Source organism: Solanum pennellii, chromosome 12 (genome assembly GCF_001406875.1).
Source record: "Solanum pennellii chromosome 12, SPENNV200".
Lineage (NCBI taxonomy): Eukaryota > Viridiplantae > Streptophyta > Magnoliopsida > Solanales > Solanaceae > Solanum > Solanum pennellii.
The window spans coordinates 980,282-1,001,781 of record NC_028648.1 but is presented as its reverse complement, the minus strand read 5'-3'; the positions used below and the strand labels follow the sequence as shown (position 1 = coordinate 1,001,781).

Sequence of the window (21,500 nt, the reverse complement as noted above, 5' to 3'; positions counted from 1 at the left end):
CCCCCACCCCACCCAAATATAAAATACACACACCCCCAAAAAAACTATATATTATGAATTGCATAGTGAATCCCTTTTTAAGAGTTATTATAAACCAAAAAAAAAATTAACTTAGAGAGAGAAAAAAAACCATGAAATGCAAAAAAAAGTCCAAAGTATTTCTAATTCCATATCCAGCACAAGGTCATGTAACACCAATGCTTAAATTAGCTTCATTGCTAGTTAATCATGGCATTAATCCAATAGTTATAATTCCAAATTTCATAAAAATTGACTCTAAAGATGTGAATATTTCCATCATGTCTATTTCAGATGGACTAGATCAAGATGGACTAACAACTTCTTCAGGTCGCGATTTTTTCGCGATAGAAAAGTCTATGGAAAATTACATGCCATGTCAGCTCGAAAATATAATTCGAGATCAACAAGAAGATGGAATTGTGTGTTTGATTGTTGATTTGCTTGCTTCATGGGCTATTGAAATTGCTAATAAGTGTGGTGTTCATGTTGCTGGATTTTGGCCAGCCATGTTAGCTACTTATAAATTGATTAATTCAATACCAGAAATGTTACATGATGGAATCATCTCTGAAACAGGTAATATTCATACTTCTTTTTTTCGAGTTTTGTTTCACACGATGTCTGGTATTCGCGTTTTCACGTATTAATTAGGAGTAATGTCGTGTAAAACCTGTTAAAAAGAAGAAGCGCTTCCTCCTAGGAACTTTTTCAACTCAAACTTGAAACCTGTAGGTTAAATTTTAAGAGATCATATTCTTTCTATCACAAACTCCGATTGATCTTTGTAGACATAGTTTTATTTTTTTTTCATTTTCAAGACGTAAACTCAATGCATCTAATAAAACAAAAAGAGATCATTTTCATCCTATCACAATCAATAATCTATTCAAATATTATTATTTCTTTAATTGATCCTTCTTTATTTTTCTTGATCATTGTAATTTTTTAAAAACACAATCAGATTATTTAATAATAGTTAATATACTATACTGTATATTATGACTTGCAAAGTTTAATAAACTATTTTTACTAGATATTTTTCATTCAAATTTTAAAATATTTCTTGTATATTCGTAAATGCTCATTACATAAATAAGTTAATCATTTCAAATATATCATTCTTTTTTAATTATATGCATTAACCATTAGCTCCAATAAGTTATAAACCTCAGACTTGTTTTAATTGCGATTGATGTATAATGAGTATAATTAAAGGAGATGTTAATAGACGTGTGCTTGAGAACGTACACAATATTTTTCCCCGAACTAAAATTACTAGCATAAGAACATTTTATCATATTTTCGAATATTCATTGGATTAAATAATTGTTCGAGTATCTAAATAAATTTTGTCATTAATGTGAATCAAGTAGGAGTACTATATTAATATTTTGATTGAGTAATATATTTAGCCCTTTAATGCAAAGTAACTTGTAACAGAAATATGTAGTCAGATAATTTATTAATCCAAGAAGCTGATTTATATACTTGTCAATTGGTTATTTGTTTAAATCTAATAAAAAAAACAATTTGATTAATGAGCAATTAATTAAAGTAATTAAATCAAGGTCAACTTATCTTATTCTAACATGATATCATATTAAAGTCAACCATAAGAAGTTTCATAATCAAATGATGTTTTTATTTATTTTTATTGAAGAATTAACTTATTTCATAAAGTTTTTATTTTTAATCTGTTTTTTTTATTTATTCAACTTGGAAATTGGCATGCATGATTAAAGGATATATTTGTTAATGTTCACATGCAATATCACCAATAATAACCATTATTTCAATTATTTCTTAATTAAGAATAATTTTAAAATGATAATCAAAAGCACACTGATGAATGAATTAAAAAAAAAATCTTCGAATAAACATGCAAAATAGTATGAGTAACAACAATTGACAATGTCACAGGTAGTCCATTACACAATGATCCAATATGCAACTTATTTGGTCAACCTACAATTAGACCACAAGATTTACCATGGCTTATTGGAAATCCAAATGCAAGAATTTCAAGATTCAAGTTTTGGACAAGAACAATGGAGAGAACAAAAACCCTAAAGTGGTTATTAATAAACACTTTTCAAGAAGAATGTCACAATAATAAAGACCAAAATACAACAAATTTTAGCACACAAATACTCCCAATTGGGCCTTTGAACACTCATGTAACAATCAAGAATTCAAGTTTTTGGGAGGAGGATTTAAGTTGCATGAATTGGCTAGATAAACAAGTTGTTAATTCAGTATTGTATATTTCTTTTGGGAGTTGGGTGAGTCCAATTGGTGAAGCAAAAGTGAATAGTTTGGCATTGGCACTTGAAGCAACAAAAAGGCCTTTCATTTGGGTGTTAGGCCCATTGTGGAGACAAGGTTTACAAAAGGGCTATTTGGAGAGGATTTCAAAGCAAGGGAAAATTGTGTCATGGGCACCACAAATGGATGTGCTACAACATGAAGGTGTAGGGTGTTATCTGACGCACTGTGGATGGAACTCGACGATGGAAGCTATACAGTCTAAGAAACGACTGATGTGTTACCCGATCGCGGGTGATCAGTTTGTAAACTGCTTTTATATTGTTAAGAAATGGCGAATCGGGGTCAGGATTGATGGTTTTGGAGTGAAAGATTTGGAAGGAGGATTGAGAAAGGTCATGGAGGATGATGGAATGAGTGGAAGAATTGATAGGCTAAATGAGATGACAATGGGGAAAGTAGCTAGTTGTAAAGCTATGGATAACTTGACAACATTCCTTTCTAGTGTTAGGATGTGAAAATTTTATACCAAAACAATATAATATATGCTTCATATATACATGATTGATATACATTTACAATGTTTGAAAAAGTTTTGTATCACAAGAGTCTATTATGTATACAATATTACCTTGTATTTTTTGCAAGAAATTATTTTCAAATATCGAACTCGTAACCTTTTGAACACATAACAATGACTTTACCAATTATGTTATGACTTCCCTTCATTTCATTGAACATTGAAATCACACACAAATAATATAATCAAACTGGATAAAGTAGAAAAAAACTCATGTTGGAAGCGCAATCGACCCTATAAATGAGTCCTCTCGATAATACAAAAATTCCAATTAGCCAAGCCCTAATGTAGATATCAAATATTAAGAAATTAAAAAAAAAAATGAACAAAGTCAACTAGCTAACATATATTAATTTACTCCCTCATTTAACATTATTTAATTTGCCCATTATTAATTTTAAAAAAATCACACAAAAGTTTTTGATAATATATAGTTATATACTACTATAATTTTTTGGTCTCATAATTAATGTATCATGTGCTTCCCATCTGACCCCAAAGATTGCTCTCTGATTTTTCCGTGATGTAAGGGAGCAAGTAGCAATAGAGGAATTTACGAATCGTTCGATCGTTGATTAGAGTTACGTAAATTAATAATATATAAATTAGTTATAAAATATATTATATATTATTTTATATTGATAATATTTAAATTTGTTATATAAAATTTAATTATTTGTATTATTTATTCTTTTTTTTTAATTTCGTATAAAATTATATAATAGATTCATACACAACTTAATAAAATATCATATTAATTTTATACATAATTCTAATCAATTATAAAATAAAATATTACTTATGTATAATATAATACATATATTATATTTTTTTCTAACCAACCACCAAATGATCGTAGAGAAAAAAAAAGCCCTAGTAGTAATAAATCAAGAAAGCAATTGGCACAAACTTTTTGTCTTTAGAGATTATGTTGGTGTCTGACCAGCTTATCCACATACACCTTCATCAAATATTAAACATATTATATATACGAAGGTGACGGATAAGATGAGAGAAGCGAGATTAAGATGATTTAGATATGTATAAAGGAGGTGTGTTAATTAACGCTTTAGTGAGTAGGTGTGGGAGGCTGGTTGTAGAGGACACTCGAAGGGGTAGAGATAAGTCGAAAAAAAATAGAAAAGTGGTGTTAAATAGGATATGATGCAACTTCATATTATCGATGACAACGTTCTAGATAGGTAGGAACGGTTGTCGCGTATTAAGGTAGAAGGATAGTAATCGTAGTACTAGTCATACCCTTGTAGTTACGTTCTTGTTATTTATTGTGTTATTATTCTTTTCGTGTAGACTTTACATTACTTTTCTTATTAATGACTATGCTTTCTTCATCTACTCGAGTTTAATAAACTTGAGTCGAAAGTCTTTCAGAAACAGTCTTTTTATCTTCATGAGATAATGATAAAATCTGTATATACTCTGCTTATACCAAATCTCACTTAATAAAATTTTATAAAATATATTATTATTGTTATATAACGTATATAAAATAAAGATCCATTGAATTCGGACCATAATACATGAAAATCTCTAATTCCAAGTTGAATACTATAAATGAAAGGACACAATCAATCGTTTTCCACCACCGATCTCTTTAAGCCCTTTTTTCAAAGTTTATTATTTTAATGATTATTAAAGTATTAAAAAATAATTAAGAAAGATAATCTTTTTAATCATAAAAATTATATTTAATATCTGCAAGATCACGTAGATAAAAAAATAGATATATATTAATCCATTATTTGTGTTACTATTATTTATATTTCTTATATGATATAATATATACATTTGTTATTAATTTACGAAGTTATTTATCTTGCTTACATATCATGTAATTATACGATTATAATTAACTACTTGTGTTTGACATAATTAACTAGAGTTATCTTCAAGCTAAAGATTGAGAAATTAATTAGCCCTTTATATCTTTTTATTTGGAATTGAAGTAACTTGAGCTTTTACAAAAGTTGAAATATAATTCTTATTTTCAAATTGTTTAATAAGTATATATTTTTTAAGTTTATTTACGTATTTTATAAAAAATTAAAACAATACAAGTCAAAATAAGTTTAAAAACTATAAATTAGTAAAAACACTTAATTACGAATTTCACGATAAATTAATATTGTACGATATATTAAATATGATTTTTATTATGACTTATTTGATATGAAAAATGAGATAAATAACGAGATTTTATGTGATTAACCATCACACCTTCTATTTGACAATCACATTGAAATACTGATAAAATTTCGAACGGCACAATGTGAAACTTATTAATAGGTGTGACGCTCTCGAACATAACGAATTTTCTCTATACATACGAAATTAAAATCCGAAAATTTTAGCTCTAATTAAGGATAAAAATAATCTCACCGATGCACCGCGATTGAAAAAAAAGGAAGTCTCCAGTCTCTTTCTTCCCTTTACTTTCACACACGCATTTAACCAAACACGTAATGTGCATATTCACGCTATGTCTTTTCTCTCTGTATTTCTTCGAAACCCCTAAAAACCTCTGCTTTTTTCTTTCATTTTTAGCAAATTTGAGGGTTTTTTTCTCTTTGATTCGGTGAAAGATTCAATCTTTATCCTTATCTGGGTCGGTGAACATATGGTTACGTTTGTTGTAAAATTTTTTTCAATTTATTTTGTGTGATTTTTGTTAAATTGTTATGGAGAGATCCGATTGCAAAGATTTCATGGACTTGTCTAACTCTTCGAGCTCCATCTCAGGTCAGCTCACTGTATTTTTTCCATTCTTTAATGGGTTTTTTCAATAGATGATTCAGCTGTGTTTTTTTTTAGATGTGACCCAAGTTTTATTCTAGAATTGTGTTTTTTTTTTTTGTTTAAATTGGGTTGAAGTTTATTTATGAGATTTGTATAGCTAATTGATTAGCTTGAGATTAAGGCAAAGTTGCTATTTTTTTTTTGTTGTTATTTTTGGGGGTTGATTATGCTTTTGCTTGAATTTTGTTTGAGTTACTGTTTTATTCCTATCTGGGTTTCAGCTAGTTCATTTATTAAGTGAGGTTTTTGTTTGTTAAATGGGATAAGATAAGAGGAAACATATATAGAGGATTTATATAGAGATCCAACTGCATTCTTGAAGTTTGTGGGGAATGAGCTGAATGCAAATAGGAGATTCATATAGGGAAGAGTAATCGATTCGGCTTTGCTTGGATTTTATTTGAGTTACTGTTTGTATTATATGGGTTTCAGCTAGTTCGTTTCTTAAGTGGAAAGTGGGAGTTTAAAATGGGTATAGATATAGAGGAGATTCATAAAGAGACCTAACTAGTTCATCCTTAAATTGTGTGTCTTTTGGTTGAATTTAGTGAGAATGAGCTGAATGAATAAAGAAGATTCATATAGCAAATGGATTAGTTTGAGACTAAGGCGTAGTTGCTATTTTTATCCTCTTGTTTTTCTTTTCAGGCATGATGCTCTATGGGATGGATATAGATGATTCAACTATTTCATTTCATAAGTGGGTTTTTTTAGATGAGTCAGAATTTAGGGAATATATGTCGAGGATTCAGATAGCGTCTCAACTAGTTCATTTTTCAATTGTGCGTTTTCTTTGGTTGAAATTTGTTGGATTGAGAGGAATGCATATAGAAGATCTTTATAGCAGCCTGATTAGTTTGAGGTTAAGGCATAGCTGCTATTGTTGTCCGCTTGTTTTTCTTTCTGTCTTGATGATCTTATACTGTTTGATTCTATCTGTGTTTCGGTTGAAGAGTCCCACATCGTTCGGTGAAGGGATGGTTTGGGCAATCCTCAACTCTTGAGCTAGCTAGGTTTTAGGGTTTGAGTTTGGTTCATGGTCAATTTTCTTTACAGTTTCCTGTGTTACATTTAAAAGAAAATCCGTGTTTGTTTTTTGATGTGGAAAGGGTGTATAATTTTAGACTTTTTCCCTTTGGTTAAGCAGATAATGCTCTCTTCGATGCATCACAATATGCATTTTTTGGTCGAGATCCAGGAGAGGAAGTTGAATTGGGTGGTCTAGAGGAAGAAGGAAACAATTGTGTTCCCGCGGTGGATGGTGGATTTGGTGATGTCGATACACATGAGTACCATTTGTTTGAAAAAGATGAGGTACGTTCTTTTGTTACTCTGCTTTGGATTTGAAATGAAATGTTTGCTTAATGACGGTTTGATTTTTGATGAGAAGTGCGGTCATGCCACTCTTGGACAACGACGTTCGTTTTTTAATCTTTATTTGATCCACTTTCTTCTCCCACTTTCTTCTCTAGTTCTCTTCTTGCTCAGGAGTTTCATATCACTCTCATTAAGTTGCATTTAGCTTATGTCTGATCCCTAAAAATTTTTGGTGCCATCTCTTGTGAATTTGTGCCTTTAGTGGTTTGAGCATGCTGTATCTTTTATTACTTTCATAAACTGTTGACGTATTCCTTCTCAAAAGTAAACTGTTGACGTATTGTACTTTTCTTTGTAGTTATACCTCTTTTGCTGCCTATACTAATATATTGCTATATTTTCAGGGATCAGCTTTGGGGTCTTTATCTGACATAGATGATCTGGCAACTACATTTTCAAAGGTTTGGTCACAGTGTACCTTCTTAAGTGGCGCTGTTCATTATAATACCTGGTTATGCTATTTTCTTTTATCTGTTCTTGATTCTGAATAGAAATCCGGTTAATTTGCTCATATGTTGTTTGTTGAGATCTCTAAGGGGTCGTCTGGTATCAGCAATAAGGATAACAACCTGGGATTATTTTATCCCGAATAACTTGCTTGCAAGCCAAACAACTTACTAGTAACTAGTAAGGGTGTTGTAACTGTGGCTTTTAAATTTTATTGTAGCATCTTTTCTATAGAAATGTGAAGCTATTCTGTGCTATCAATCTGACTAGTTTCCTGTCTTTGAAGGGGATAATGATTGGATAGTTGCAAAATATTGAACTTGAGGCGTAGGTGAAGAGAAACAGAGCTTTTTATGCATATGTACTTGGAACTAATAATTTTCTTTTTCTGATTTACATAGTCTTCTAGTACTCTGAATGGCACTAAAAGGAAAGGCTGTCTCAAATGTACTTGATCATTAATATCTTAAAATATCTTAAAATTTGAAGATCCCGATTTTGCATGGCATGCGTGTTCGATTTACCTTACGATCTTTTCTGCACATTGCGAAGTCAAGTATGCTATAATGGTCTCAATGGTGCGACCTAACATATTAATTTTTAAAGCTTACGTATTTTTTTTTCTTTTCTCCAGTTGAACAGAAATGTCGCAGGACCTAGGCATCCAGGAATTATTGGTGATCGTGGATCAGGATCGTTTTCGAGGGAAAGTAAGTGCAAATGTGGTTTCATCTTTGAGTCAATATCTGATATTACTATTTTATATTGAAAAAAAATCTCTTGGGATAATTGCTGTATGAAATTCACTATTTTCTTGTTAATTGTATCTGATGCTACTTTGTAATAGAAATCATATTCCCTTAAACACTATCTTCTCTCCTGCATATTGGGCCACTAGTCCAAGTTCTGTAAATTTCTGAAATATCATAAAGTTTCCCTTTCTTTGTTATCTGCAAAGTCTCTTTTTTTTTCTTGTCTTGATTATTTATTTTTATTTATTTGTTTGTCTTGCATATTACTTCACATTGGCGACTTGTGTATAAAGAAATGTAATAGGATCTAAGTTTGGGACTTCTACACATTTGTATTCATTTTCTCTGCATGTATGTGTAACATGTGTTTATGTCTCTGCGTTGTTTATCAAATGGTTGTGTTGAGAATTAAGTGGGAGAATACAAAAAGTTATTGACTTATGCTGAAATCATCTCCTTACCATCTTTCGTCTTTATAAAAGGAAATCTGTGAGACTCTATCTAGGAAAAATTGGATTGCCTTTGTAATATATATGCCAGATTAGATTTATTGTTAATGATTGTCATTCTAATGATGAGTTCCCGTGTAGCTCTCTTTGATTGACCGAAATTGTTTGCAGGTTCATCGGCAGCTGAATGGGCAAAGGAAACTGATTTTCCTGATTGTTTTGATCAGCATTTGTCTGACACTGAATGTTACCAGGACAGCAAAAGATGGTCTTCTCAGTCTCATTTCTCTCCTCTGCATCTGTCAGAGTCAAAACCGTTGTATAGAACATCCTCAAATCCTGAGCAACCACAACAACTTCAGCGCTTCTCAAGCGAACCCATTTTAGTGGCAAAGTCATCTTTCACTTCTCTCCCTCCTCCGGCTGGCAGATCTCTACAAGCCTCACCATACAGTCTATCACATCATCAAAGCATGCCATCTCTTGCTGCTGGACCTCAGTCTCACTATTCAAATGCCAATCTCTCCACTTTGTCGAATTCTAATATCCATTTACCAGGCTTGTCTCATGGGCTTCATTATGGTGGAAACATGCCACAATGGACACTTCCCAGTCTTTCTCTCGATACCCGTCTACAAAATCACTGGACTAGTCATGCGAGTCTCAGCCATGGGGATCATTCTAGACTATTAAATAGTTTATCTCCACATCAATTTCCTCGGAATGGTTTGTTATCTCCTCTGTTAATCTCTTCCCAGCAACTGCAGCAGCAAAGATTGCATCATTCAGTTCAACCATCTTTAGCTCATTTTTCTGCACTGCCTTCCCAGTTTAATTCCTTTCCTTCTCCTGCCCACCTGGGTAAGCATGGATTGGATGATTTTAGAGATTCAAAATCTAAGTCATCACATAAAGGTAGACACAATGTGCGCTTTTCTAAACTAAGCTCTGAAGGCAGTAGCCAAAAAAGTGAGAATAATGTTCCCAAGTTCAGATCTAAGTACATGACTGGTGATGAAATAGAGAGCATCCTGAAAATGCAGCATCCTGCAACACATTGCAATGATCCATATGCGGACGACTATTATTACCAAGCTCGCCTTGCAAAGAAAGCAACTGAGTCGAGGTCAAAACATCGTTTTTGTCCAAACAAGGAGCAACCTTCACGATCACGCAACAGTACAGACTCACAGCCTCACCTCCATGTTGATGCTAAGGGGCAAATTTTATTTTCTTCCATCCGCAGGCCTCGTCCTCTTCTTGAGTATGATCCACCAGGATTTGTATGTAATGGCAGTGGTGATCAGAAAATATCTGAGAAATCTTTGGAGCAGGAACCAGTGTTTGCTGCTAGAATTACAGTAGAGGATGGTTTTTATCTTCTCCTTGAGGTTGATGACATCAATAGGCTACTTCAGTTTAGTCAGCCGCAAGATGGTGGTGTTCAGCTGAAGCGGAAGCGGCAGATTCTGTTGGAAGGCATGGCTGCCTCACTTCAGCTTGTTGATCCGCTTGGAAAAAGTGGCAGTTCAGCTGGTCTGACCCCTAAAGATGACATTGTGTTCTTATGGTTGGTGTCTCTTCCAAAAGGCCGGAAACTCATTTCAAGGTATCTTCAGCTTCTTGTACCTGGCAGTGAGCTTGTAAGAATAGTTTGCATGGCAATTTTTCGCCATTTAAGGTTTTTGTTTGGCGGCTTTCCACCTGATCTAGAAGCTGCTGAGACTGTCACTGCACTTGCAAAAACCGTCTCTGCATGTACAAGTCGCATGGACCTTAATTTGCTTAGTGCTTGTCTAGCTGCTGTTGTTTGTTCCTCAGAGCAGCCACCTCTTCGCCCTCTTGGAAGCCCTGCTGGAGATGGAGCCTCTGTTATTCTTAAATCTGTTCTTGAAAGGGCAACTCATCTCTTGACTGATCCTCAGACTGTTAGCGGCTTGAGCATGCCTAACCCTGCCCTTTGGCAGGCATCTTTTGATGCCTTCTTTGGTTTACTTACTAAGTATTGTTTGAGTAAGTATGACTCTATAATGCAATCGCTCATGTCACCAGCCCAGTCAAACACAGAACTGATTGGTTCAGAAGCTGCAAGAGCTGTAAGCAGAGAAATGCCAGTGGAACTCTTACGTGCTAGTCTCCCACACACGAATGAGCACCAGAGGAAGCTGTTGTTGAATTTTGCTCAGAGGTCCATGCCTGTAACTGGATTCAATGCTCATGGTGTAAGCAGTGGACAAATAAATCCTGAATCTGTAAGCTGTTAGTGGAAATGCTAAGATGCCACAACTGCCTATAGTTCTCAAGATCACCATCTAGCTGCTTTTTTCAGAACACAACGTCGTGCTTTACCTCCATGCCAGTAGAAATGTTGAAGGCTAGAAGCAAGGGTATGTGGGGCTTCATTTTAATGCATAAAGCTCCTCTTCCTCTTCTAACTTGTGTTTCTTTTTCCTTTCTCCCTGCCTTTTCTTTCTCCTTCCTTCCCTTTCAACTTTTCTTCATCTTTTTTGAAGTAAAAGTTTTGTTCTTTCTCGTACAAGTCTCATCTTACGTAACTGTGTATAATGTTAGAAAGCGATGGGGTTATTGGTCGCTCCTTTTAGTGTTTCTCATCCAAAGAGCTTATTTTTCAATGCTCTTCTGTAAACTTGGAGTAAAGCTGGAAAGATAGGATGTACAGGCCATTTCCTACTTGGCTATCTCCCCTCTCTTTATCGGGGAAGAAGGTGTTCGTTCACCTGAAGTGACGTTGGCTCACAGGACTTAATGGTTCAACTCTGCAGGTTTGATAGGAGGATACATTTGCTAGACTTGAAACTTTAACATGGATGATAACTGTAATAGTAATTACATGCTCTTGTTCATTGACTATTATTTTACTGTAACATTTCCCCTTATTGTTTACCAAGTTGATTTGAACTTTGTCATCCCCTGTCAATGGTTCAGGTATGCCAATGAACATTATAGCTTTTACCAGTGTTAGCATGTCTTGTTAAGTGCTGCATTTTTCCCAGCCAATCGAAATCGATAGTTTATGTATGTTAGAGCAGTGTTTTTGGGTAATGTTTTGCTACTTAGCAATATTACTATTACTTTAAGTTAGGGGCAAAGGACAGAAATCACATACTATAAGTTTATAATTATAGAAATTTTTCAAAATGATACAATAATATAAGCGCTGCTACATTAATTTTATGTTCGAGATACATTAATCGTTTAAGTAAAATACATTACATTTTATACATGATATACTAATTTGATACGCGAGATATATAACTCTGATGCGTTAGATACGTTAATCTGATGCGCGAAAATAAGAAATTTTGGGAATTTGTAAAACTAACAGAGAATAATGATTATATGAGTATTTAAATGTGAAATTTATGTCATTTTTCAAATATATGATCTCACAATTTCTTGGTTGGAGTTGAAATGTGTAAGAAAGGAGTGAGTCTTTAATTTTATATTCTCTTGTGACTTTCACCATTTTTACTTTTTTTTTTAAAAAAAAATAATAATTGTAAGACTTAATTTTTAAAAAATGGAGTTAATTGTACATGCCCTCATTTTATGTTAACTGTAATAAAGATAATAGTCATATAACAATTCAATTCCCAGAAGACCAGGACTTCATTATGATAATTCAATGTTGTAAAATAATTAATATTCCCTTATTTTGAGGCTTTAGATCTATTTTTGCACCATTTATTCATCATCATCCTCTTTTTTTCTTCTTGTTTTCTTTAATTTATATTTATAAAATTTGTTGAATCACTTCTCTTGTTTATTATTATCATTTCTTTCTGGTAATTAATGTTCTTTGTTCCCTCTTGAAGTTATATTATGTATTTAGAATAATTTAGCTTTAGATTTCTCATTTCACTATATCCCTACAATTACCTCTAGTTTGTTTTAGATCATAAATTTCGAAGGTTTGTTCGTTCTTTCTTAAAATGCATGTCCGATCAAAGTGTATCGTGTAAAATATGATAAAGTTAGTAGTACGTAAAACTTACTCATACTCTATGTTTACACTAGATCAATAAATGCAATATGAGTGTTTTTCATATATACATTCATTCCCGCTTTAATTTTTAACCGTAAGGTCAATTTGCTTAGTTTGATATAAATATCGAGTCAGAATAAGTATAAGTGTAATGTGGAAGAACCATCATTTATAGTTTGATTCAAATGGATATAAGATGAATCACTCCAATTTCTCAGCTAAAAATCATGAAGTTTGAAGTGAAAAAAATAGGGAAAAAGGACAGATATACCCTCAAACTATCGTAAATGGTATGCAAATACCCTCCGTCATACTTTCAGGACATTGTTGCCCCTGCCGTCCAAAAACTAGAGCATATATACCCTTTATACTAACAGACATACACGTGTCACAATTTTATCCATCGATCCGATATTTATCAACGGATAAGATTGCGCCACGTGTCCCTATTTAGTTTTTCGTTAGAGCGAAGGGCATATATGCTCTAGTTTTTGAACGGCAGGAGCACCAATGTCTCAAAAGTATGACGAAGGGTATCTGCATACCATTCACGATTGTTTAGGGGTATATTTGTCCTTTTTCCCAAAAAAATATTCGAGGAATGCTAAAGGCGTTAACGCGTTTTTTGTTTTTCAGGCATGGATTTATTGGTGGTGTCCAAGAGAAGGAACAATATTACTAGAAAACTGCTCTTAGCTGCTGGCATTACTGCAATTTGTTTTCTTATATTCAGAACATCACCTGGTTTTAGTAGTTTCATGAAGGTTAGATGTCGTTTAAACTTGTAATCATCTCATCTAAAAGCTTAAGCTTAGAGAGGGAACGTTAACGCACTTCTACTTACTTAGTGATATCAAAACTATATTTTGCTGAAGCAGGCTTAGTTCAAGCATACAGTTTTTTCTTATCCAAATGTTTTAGCTTTTTTCGTTTTGATAATGATTGCGATGAGTCTAATAGTCGTTTTTTCATTTGAAATTTTCAGTTTGCTCAGCGCGAACCTGGTGTAACTCATGTCTTAGTTACTGGAGGAGCTGGCTTTATAGGTTCTCATGCTACTGTTCGACTCCTAAAGGATTCATACCGCGTAACAATAGTGGTAAGTTACTTAATTCCTCCTTCACGAATCAAGTTTTGAACTTGTTTTGACATCGTGCATAATAATCTCGGGATTCTTTTGAACAGGACAACCTTTCGCGTGGAAACATGGGCGCTGTAAAAGTTCTTCAAGAATTGTTTCCTGAGCCAGGACGACTTCAGTTTATTTATGCAGATTTAGGAGATGCAGTAGCTGTATCCATAACGTTTTCTTTTAATCTTTCCACGTTTATATATCTTGATCGCTTCACATCATCCCTCTTTTACTGATCTAATACAGAGGCAGAGTCAGGATTTGAAGTTTATGGTCTAAACCTATCGTTGAGCAACCATAGCTCGATTGAGTTACTGATTCACAATTAAATATAGGCTGGCGTTTTCGTCCTTAACCAGTAGCTCAGGTTAACAAGATATTTAAACGAAATGCATTCGATGCTGTGATGCATTTTGCAGCTGTTGCATATGTTGGTGAAAGTACACAAGAGCCTCTCAGGTACTCACCAAACTTCCGAAGCTATAACTCATATCGACTGTATAAAATCGTTCAGTTTGATGCATTTTATACTTCCACCAAAAATAATGATTTCATTCACTGTAGCTCGGACTCTTCAAAAATGTCAACACGTGCACTTTTTGAGGATCTAACACGGTTTTTGGAGAGTATGAGCAACGTATCTTTCATTTCAAGAATAATATTCTCGAGTATTTTGCAGGTATTATCACAACATCACATCGAATACATTGCTACTAGTTAAGGCAATGGCAACATATGGTGTAAAGACACTAATCTATTCGAGTACCTGTGCTACGTATGGAGAGCCCGAGAAAATGCCTATTACAGAAGAAACCCCGCAAGTCAGTAACTGCATTACAGATTTACAGTTACTTATTAAGCAATTTACGCTAAATTGATTCTCGATATAGTAGTTTATGTGTCTATTAAGAACACTTCCTTTCCTTTGATGTTAAACTCGGAACCATTCTAGTTTTTCCGGTGTACTGACTTAACTTTCGAACAATCAGGCACCGATAAATCCATATGGAAAAGCTAAGAAAATGGCTGAAGATATCATACTCGACTTCTCAAAAACTTCTGATATTGCTGTCATGATATTAAGGTAATTTGTGCTATTTTGCTGCGGGATTTAAGTTATATATACTGACATTATAGAATTTTCACACTATCGATGCAATTTAACTTGTTATAACAGATTCAGTCTGTTTCTCGAAGACTTGATATAAAGAGTTACCACTGTTGTTCGTTACTGTTTTAAGAAAGCTACATATATACTGTCAGTGCACATAGCTTAAACGTCGTATTCTAGAAAAGAAGTTTGTTTGGTTTCCAATTTCTTACGATTCTCGAATCAAATAATTCAGGTATTTCAATGTAATTGGATCAGATCCTGAAGGAAAGCTTGGAGAAGCTCCTCGACCTGAATTGCGTGAGCAAGGAAGAATATCTGGTGCCTGTTTTGATGCAGCCAGGGGAATAATTCCAGGGCTGAAGGTTAGAACATACTACGAGTTTAACTTCCACACGCTACACTGACGATTTTCTTCACTATCAAGTCTCCCCTAAGATAATAACGAGTAAATAACCTGGAAAATAAGACACGTTACCTGCTACAGTCGATTAAAATACATTGATAGTGCAAAAAATTCATTACATTGTCAAATGCATATCACGAATCTACGAGTGCACCAAAATGCTGGCTGGGGTGTATGTTGGATCCTTCGAAAGTAGTAGTGCATTTTTTAAGGATCTGACATAGGCGTGACAACATTTTCAGAAAGTCCGAGCAACATACCTTAGCTTAATATGTACCAATGTATTCTTTTCATTTATACTGTGAATTAACTACAGATAAGAGGAGTAGATTACAGCACACCTGATGGAACATGTATACGAGACTACATCGATGTGACTGACCTAATCGATGCTCATGTTAAAGCGTTAGAGCACGCAAGACCTAGTAAAGTTGGTATCTACAACGTCGGAACAGGAAGAGGTTTGGTTCCTCTGCTTTCTCTGTTTCTAAGTTGAAAAAAAAGAATTACTTGACATTTGTATGATGCTTGTTGTTACTACTACAGGTAGTTCAGTGAAGCAATTCGTCGAAGCTTGTAAAAGAGCTACAGGAGTTAACATAAAGGTTGAATACCTCACTCGACGTCCTGGAGATTATGCTGAAGTATACAGTGATCCTTCTAAAATTAGACACGAATTGAATTGGATCGCGAGATATACGCTTGAAGAGAGCTTAGCAATAGCATGGAGATGGCAAAAGGCACATAGAAATGGTTACAACTAAAAGTAGATAAGTTTAAGGTTTGAAGTCATGAATTACTTTTTTAAGTTTTGAATAGATAACATTATACCTCTAGCATACTCAGTGACGGAGCCAGGATATTCGTCAAGGAGATTCTTGGCCATATATATATATATATATACCCCTCGCGATAACCTGGCTCCGCCAACGCCTATGGGAGGTGCAATGGCATTGGAAATTCATGTGTGTTGTCAACAATGATATCATAGTTGATAGTTTGTTAGGTTTATAACTGCAAAATCTTTACATATTCTTGTGTATCAATAGCCATTCAACAATTCAGTTGATTGTCATAAAGATGTATTCCTTACGTTTCATATTAGTTGTTCATTTTTTCTTTTGTACGTCCCTTAAGTAATCATAAATGAAAAAAGGGTAGTTTTGTAATTTTATCTCATTTTATATTTATACCTTTTAATTTTGGGTGTGCACAGGATACGCTTAAACTTGTATAAAGTTGAACAAGTAGACATATATAAAGCTAAAGTATTATTAATTGGGCGTAATAAATAAATATGCTCTTTAATTAACTTGACCTCATTTCATATTTATATGCTCCAACTCTGGGTGTGCACAAGTAGATACACTTAAACTTGTATAAAGTTGAATAAGTAGACGTACGAGTCTTACGTGGCATAATACATATAAGATGCCACGTAGAAAGCTATTATCACGTAAGATGCCTCATAAGATGTGTGTATCTATTTGTTCAACTTATACAAGTACTTTAAGTATCGTGTACTTGTGCACATAAAGTTGAAGGACACAAATGTGAGTTGAAGTCAAGTTAAAAGACACATTTATGTATTATGCCTGTTAATTGTCACACCACTACAAAAAAAAATATTTGTTTGTTTTAGCCAACTGAGAATTTGTTCGTACACGCAACAATCGCAATACATACAAGTGTCTATCTCTTTTCTATATTTTTCTTGATGTTAGACAGTTGAAAAATGACTAATCGAGTATGTGGAATGGTTGGAATCCCTCTATCATCGAAAAAAAAGATTTGGATTTAAAATTTTAATTTGAAATGGAGAGCCTCTTGACAAGAAATGTGTTGTCCTCTTTCAATCAATGACGAAGTCAAAATTTTCACTAGAGAAGCTCAAAATATAAGGAAGTAAATATACGAAAAAATTATGGAGATTCAATATTTATAATTTATACAAGAAAAAAAATATAAACTTCTTATATAAAGTATAATTTTTCGACGTAGAGGATTCAGATAAACCTTTAGCTCCGTCTTTATATTTTGGTGAATCTATTCAAAACGAATCTAAACTTAGTCGTAAAAGTAAATTTCGAGTACGGAATACTTAAAAATATTTTTTATATTAACAGAGAGCTGAAAAAATTATGGAGAATACCAAATAATTACATAGAGAGTCTATCACATTATTTGGCGAAATTGAAAAGATCCTTCTATTTTTAATTAGTAATATCGAGTTTAAATTTTAAAAATACCAAATAACACTTTTTCAACATATTGCATCGTCAAAATTTACCTTGTATATACGTATAAATAATTTCTTTAAGAAAATTAATATGGATACACAATACACCAACAGAAAAGAATATTTAGCTAATATATATTTTAAAAAAAAGATATAAAATAATTACCTTAAAATCACATACAAATTGTGACAATAGACAAACACTGCTTCGCGAAATCTTGCGTACGCCATTGCAGTAAGCATACTAATTACCCTAAATACCTATATGGTGAAAAATAATATTTTCACCTTTTCAACTTTCTCGATTTTTTATTTCGAGTTTTGATTTTTCTTAAATGGTCACTGGTCAACTCATAGTCACTATATTATCTCAAAAAGTCATTTTTCAAAGAAAATTAAAACAAATAATATATATATATGTTTTGGCTTTTTGAGATAATAATTACTACTTAATTGATCGATCATATGAAAAATCAACGCGTTTTATTTATAATAAAATGATATATCACTTGTCCATGGCTTGGTTTTGGGCATGTCTAGGTGACAAAGTAAGTGCAACAATTTTGCCTTCAAGTTGTGCTCCATCTTGGGGCTGCAGCTGTTGATCATGTAGGTAATCACATAGCTGATCATGATTTATTTGACCATCCTATCATATAATAATAATTAATATTAGCTTCGACGTAACGGTAAAAGTTATTGCATCGTGTAGCGTGCGATTTAAATATCATGAATTTATAGACATGGCACAAGAAATCTGTTATCCTCCTGAACTTATTTATTAATAATTTTCTACCTTTTTTTGGCCTACGTGACACTATTTTGTAAGCCCAACGCTGATTAAATTTTTTTTCAAGATAGTGCCACGTAAGCCCAAAAAGGGTAGAAAATTACTTATGAAATATGTTTAGGGAGTATGACCTTAGTATAGTATAAGCGTGTCTCTGAGATTTCAGGCATAGGTTTGAGGGGATACTTGTGCATTTTTTCCTTATATTTGTATTAAGAAGCTCACTATAAATTTTAAAGTTAGAATGCAATTTGAATTAGTTATTGTAAGATTTAAAATCCATAATATTTATATTCTAGATCTTTCTTCTTAATAATGAGAATAAATCTTGAAAGTCAACAAAAAAAAATTTAACAATATAAATAACATTAATGGATTCAGTGTAATTTTATAAGAGAGATCTGGTAAATCGATATGAGAATCTTACTTGTATTTTATTTATATGGCCATCTTCCATGTTTTGATCATGTTGTGAGAACTTTTGATCAGCTGGTTTTACCATTTGTGCCATCTTTTTATTTTTTTTAACTCTAATAATCTACAAATATCTATATCAATTTCAGTTTAAAAAGTAAAGAACATATATAAATTAATGAATATAAAATAATTGGAATTAATGAAAAAAAAATGTTGAAGACACAAATATAAAAAGAAGTTGGTTATACTTTGTGAGTTTCTCTTAGAACATAGTCCCTTAATTAAAGGGTAGCCATTTATATGAATCAATGGCTCTAAAAAATATCATCAAAAATAAGAAAAATTATTGTTTCATTTTATATAACTTTTTTTTTTAATTATGTTCTTAAAAATGACATTTTTTTTTTTAGAAAATTCTTTAATTTTAAGCATTTAGTTTTACCCTTATAATGACATTGTCTTTTTTTATATATAGAGATGTATAAATATAATGGTATATATTGTATATAAGATTATAAATACAATAATAATTACATAAGTATTCAAATATACTAATTACTTAGATTATAGAACTACCACAAAATATCATGTGAATTGTTTTAAATATCCCTATTCTACTCCAAAAATCAGTTTCCTAATATTATTGATCACCCAATATCATTATATTTATATAGAAAAAAGTCAACATTGTAATTATCAAATATTCAGAATATAATAAATATCATTATTTTAAAAAAATCTTCTTTTAAGGCAGATTTTATGGGATGTATATTACTATATATTGGAGATCCATATATTTGTGATGAATGTGAAGTAATTATGTTATCATGTGACATGCTTTGATTTATTGCCTACTTGATCATAGGATTAAATTAAATCGAAGTTATTAATATCAATATTAGACATGTAATATTCGACATTCATTCAAGAAAAAATTTAGAAAAATAAAGATGACAGTTAAATTCCTTTTTTATAACTATAGATCTCCTGACATTATAACAATTGATTCCTAAATATTGACAAGATAAAATAAAATATAAATAGTATAATTTACATATCATATCGTACAATTAAGTACTGCAGTGTTAGTCATTTTTATTGTTAGCTTATATTTAAGGTAAATTGTATTCTTCTATATATTAAAACATATTTATCGAAATTATCAATCACGAATTCAAAATCTATCGAAATTGATGACTATGAACGCCAACTGTTATTAGTTATTATTATTTTTCCCACCTGGAATCCTTTAAATTATTATCTACTCAACTAACTAGATATGTTTTAATATTTAAATAGTGATAGTTCAGATTTAAAAAATAAAATAATTGATAATTAAAATTTAATAAATCTTTTAAAAAATAAAAATATTTCCGCGACGTTCTTTTTTTATCATTACTTAATTAATTAAGGAATTAAACAAAGTTATAGGAAAATCATGACTAAAAATAAGATATGCTTATTAATTAATTTCAACCATATATTATAAAACAAAAATTAAGAACTTCTAGCAATTCCATGGTCCTCATGTTGTACTTTCCCATATATTCAAACTAATCGAAATTTGAGATCTGCTTAAAATAAAGAAATCTCAATTTATATATATATATATAATATAACTTAAAAAATATATTTGTTTTAAATCTATATAAAGATTAAAAAATTCGAAACTAAAATCTCTACTCTATTTAAAGCAGAAAAATCTCAATCACCTCACCGCACTATCTTCAAAAACTAGATGGAAACCTCCAATAACACACAACAAAAATATGACAAATTTAGTGAATTACTAAACTACCCCAAATATTCATCCACTTACATAATTCCTTAGAAAAAAATCCCAAAAAATCAAATTTCATTTTCCCTTTAATAGACCTTCAAAACAACAAAGAAATAGTGAAACAAATTCAAGAAGCATCAGAGACATGGGTTTTTTTTCCAAGTGATCAATCATGGTATTCCGATTTCCGTCCTAGACGAAATGTTACGTGGGACACGACGTTTTCACGAGCAAGATATCGACGTTAAAAAATCATACTATAGTCGAGATGTTACAAGAAAGGTCATGTACAATTGTAAATATTGAGTTGTTTAGTGAGAAATCTTTTGCAGCAGATTGGAGAGACTCACTTTACTCTGTCATGGCTCCTAATCCAGCTAAGCCTGAGGAATTACCTGAGACATGCGGGTAATATCGTTTGTCTGAATATCTTTTTTATTGTTATAACGAGATAATATTGTTATAGAGGCTATATAATTTTTATATACATGTGAAAGTTGTTTCGAAAGAAACTTAGGCTCATGTTATAATAGTGAATTTCTTCTTCTTTTTTTTTAATTTATAATCGTGGTGTTTGAGTCAGTTTTTGTACATCTTGATTAATTTTACGAAATGTCTGTCACCTTCCAAAGAAAATTAGGTTGTTATATAGCCATGATGTTTGATCTAGTTTTCGCACACCTCGACTAATTTCACACGATATATACGTGTCGCTTCTCACCATCAATATGTATTTTATTAATTGTTATAGCGCGATATTGTTATATAGACTCACAACAACGAGAATAATTTTTAGTGACAATAAAATATATATGTACATTAACAAGGAGTGCAAACACCTTTACCGCATTAGTTAATTGTCATTGAATTCAATATCGCTATAGGTTTTAGAGACATTTATAATGAATGTT

The 21,500-nt window shown here is 32.1% G+C and overlaps 3 protein-coding genes and 1 long non-coding RNA gene across 4 annotated transcripts; 3 read left to right on the top strand and 1 right to left on the bottom strand.

Annotated features, from left to right (window-relative positions):
* The first annotated feature begins 93 nt into the window (after positions 1-93).
* On the top strand, positions 94-2,889 carry LOC107006900 (UDP-glycosyltransferase 82A1). The gene is made up of 2 exons (XM_015205412.2): positions 94-597; positions 1,942-2,889. The coding sequence occupies exons 1-2, from the start codon at positions 132-134 to the stop codon at positions 2,802-2,804; spliced, it is 1,329 nt and encodes a 442-aa protein (XP_015060898.1). The 5' UTR covers positions 94-131; the 3' UTR covers positions 2,805-2,889.
* Positions 2,890-5,329: 2,440 nt separating this feature from the next.
* Positions 5,330-11,635, top strand: LOC107007352 (protein PAT1 homolog 2). Its single transcript, XM_015205942.2, has 5 exons — positions 5,330-5,626; positions 6,831-6,997; positions 7,405-7,461; positions 8,142-8,217; positions 8,880-11,635. The coding sequence occupies exons 1-5, from the start codon at positions 5,566-5,568 to the stop codon at positions 10,970-10,972; spliced, it is 2,454 nt and encodes an 817-aa protein (XP_015061428.1). The 5' UTR covers positions 5,330-5,565; the 3' UTR covers positions 10,973-11,635.
* A 189-nt stretch (positions 11,636-11,824) lies between these two features.
* On the top strand, positions 11,825-16,489 carry LOC107006872 (UDP-arabinose 4-epimerase 1-like). Its single transcript, XM_015205390.2, has 9 exons — positions 11,825-13,478; positions 13,700-13,813; positions 13,900-14,007; positions 14,214-14,305; positions 14,526-14,667; positions 14,836-14,930; positions 15,193-15,322; positions 15,680-15,824; positions 15,910-16,489. Exons 1-9 carry the CDS (start codon positions 13,353-13,355, stop codon positions 16,125-16,127), a joined length of 1,170 nt encoding a protein of 389 aa, XP_015060876.1. The 5' UTR covers positions 11,825-13,352; the 3' UTR covers positions 16,128-16,489.
* Positions 16,490-17,712: 1,223 nt separating this feature from the next.
* On the bottom strand, positions 17,713-18,989 carry LOC114075386. The gene is made up of 2 exons (XR_003575836.1): positions 18,820-18,989; positions 17,713-18,251 (listed from the first exon to the last, which is right to left on the bottom strand). It is a non-coding gene; the product is annotated as an uncharacterized LOC114075386 (long non-coding RNA).
* Positions 18,990-21,500: the final 2,511 nt, after the last annotated feature.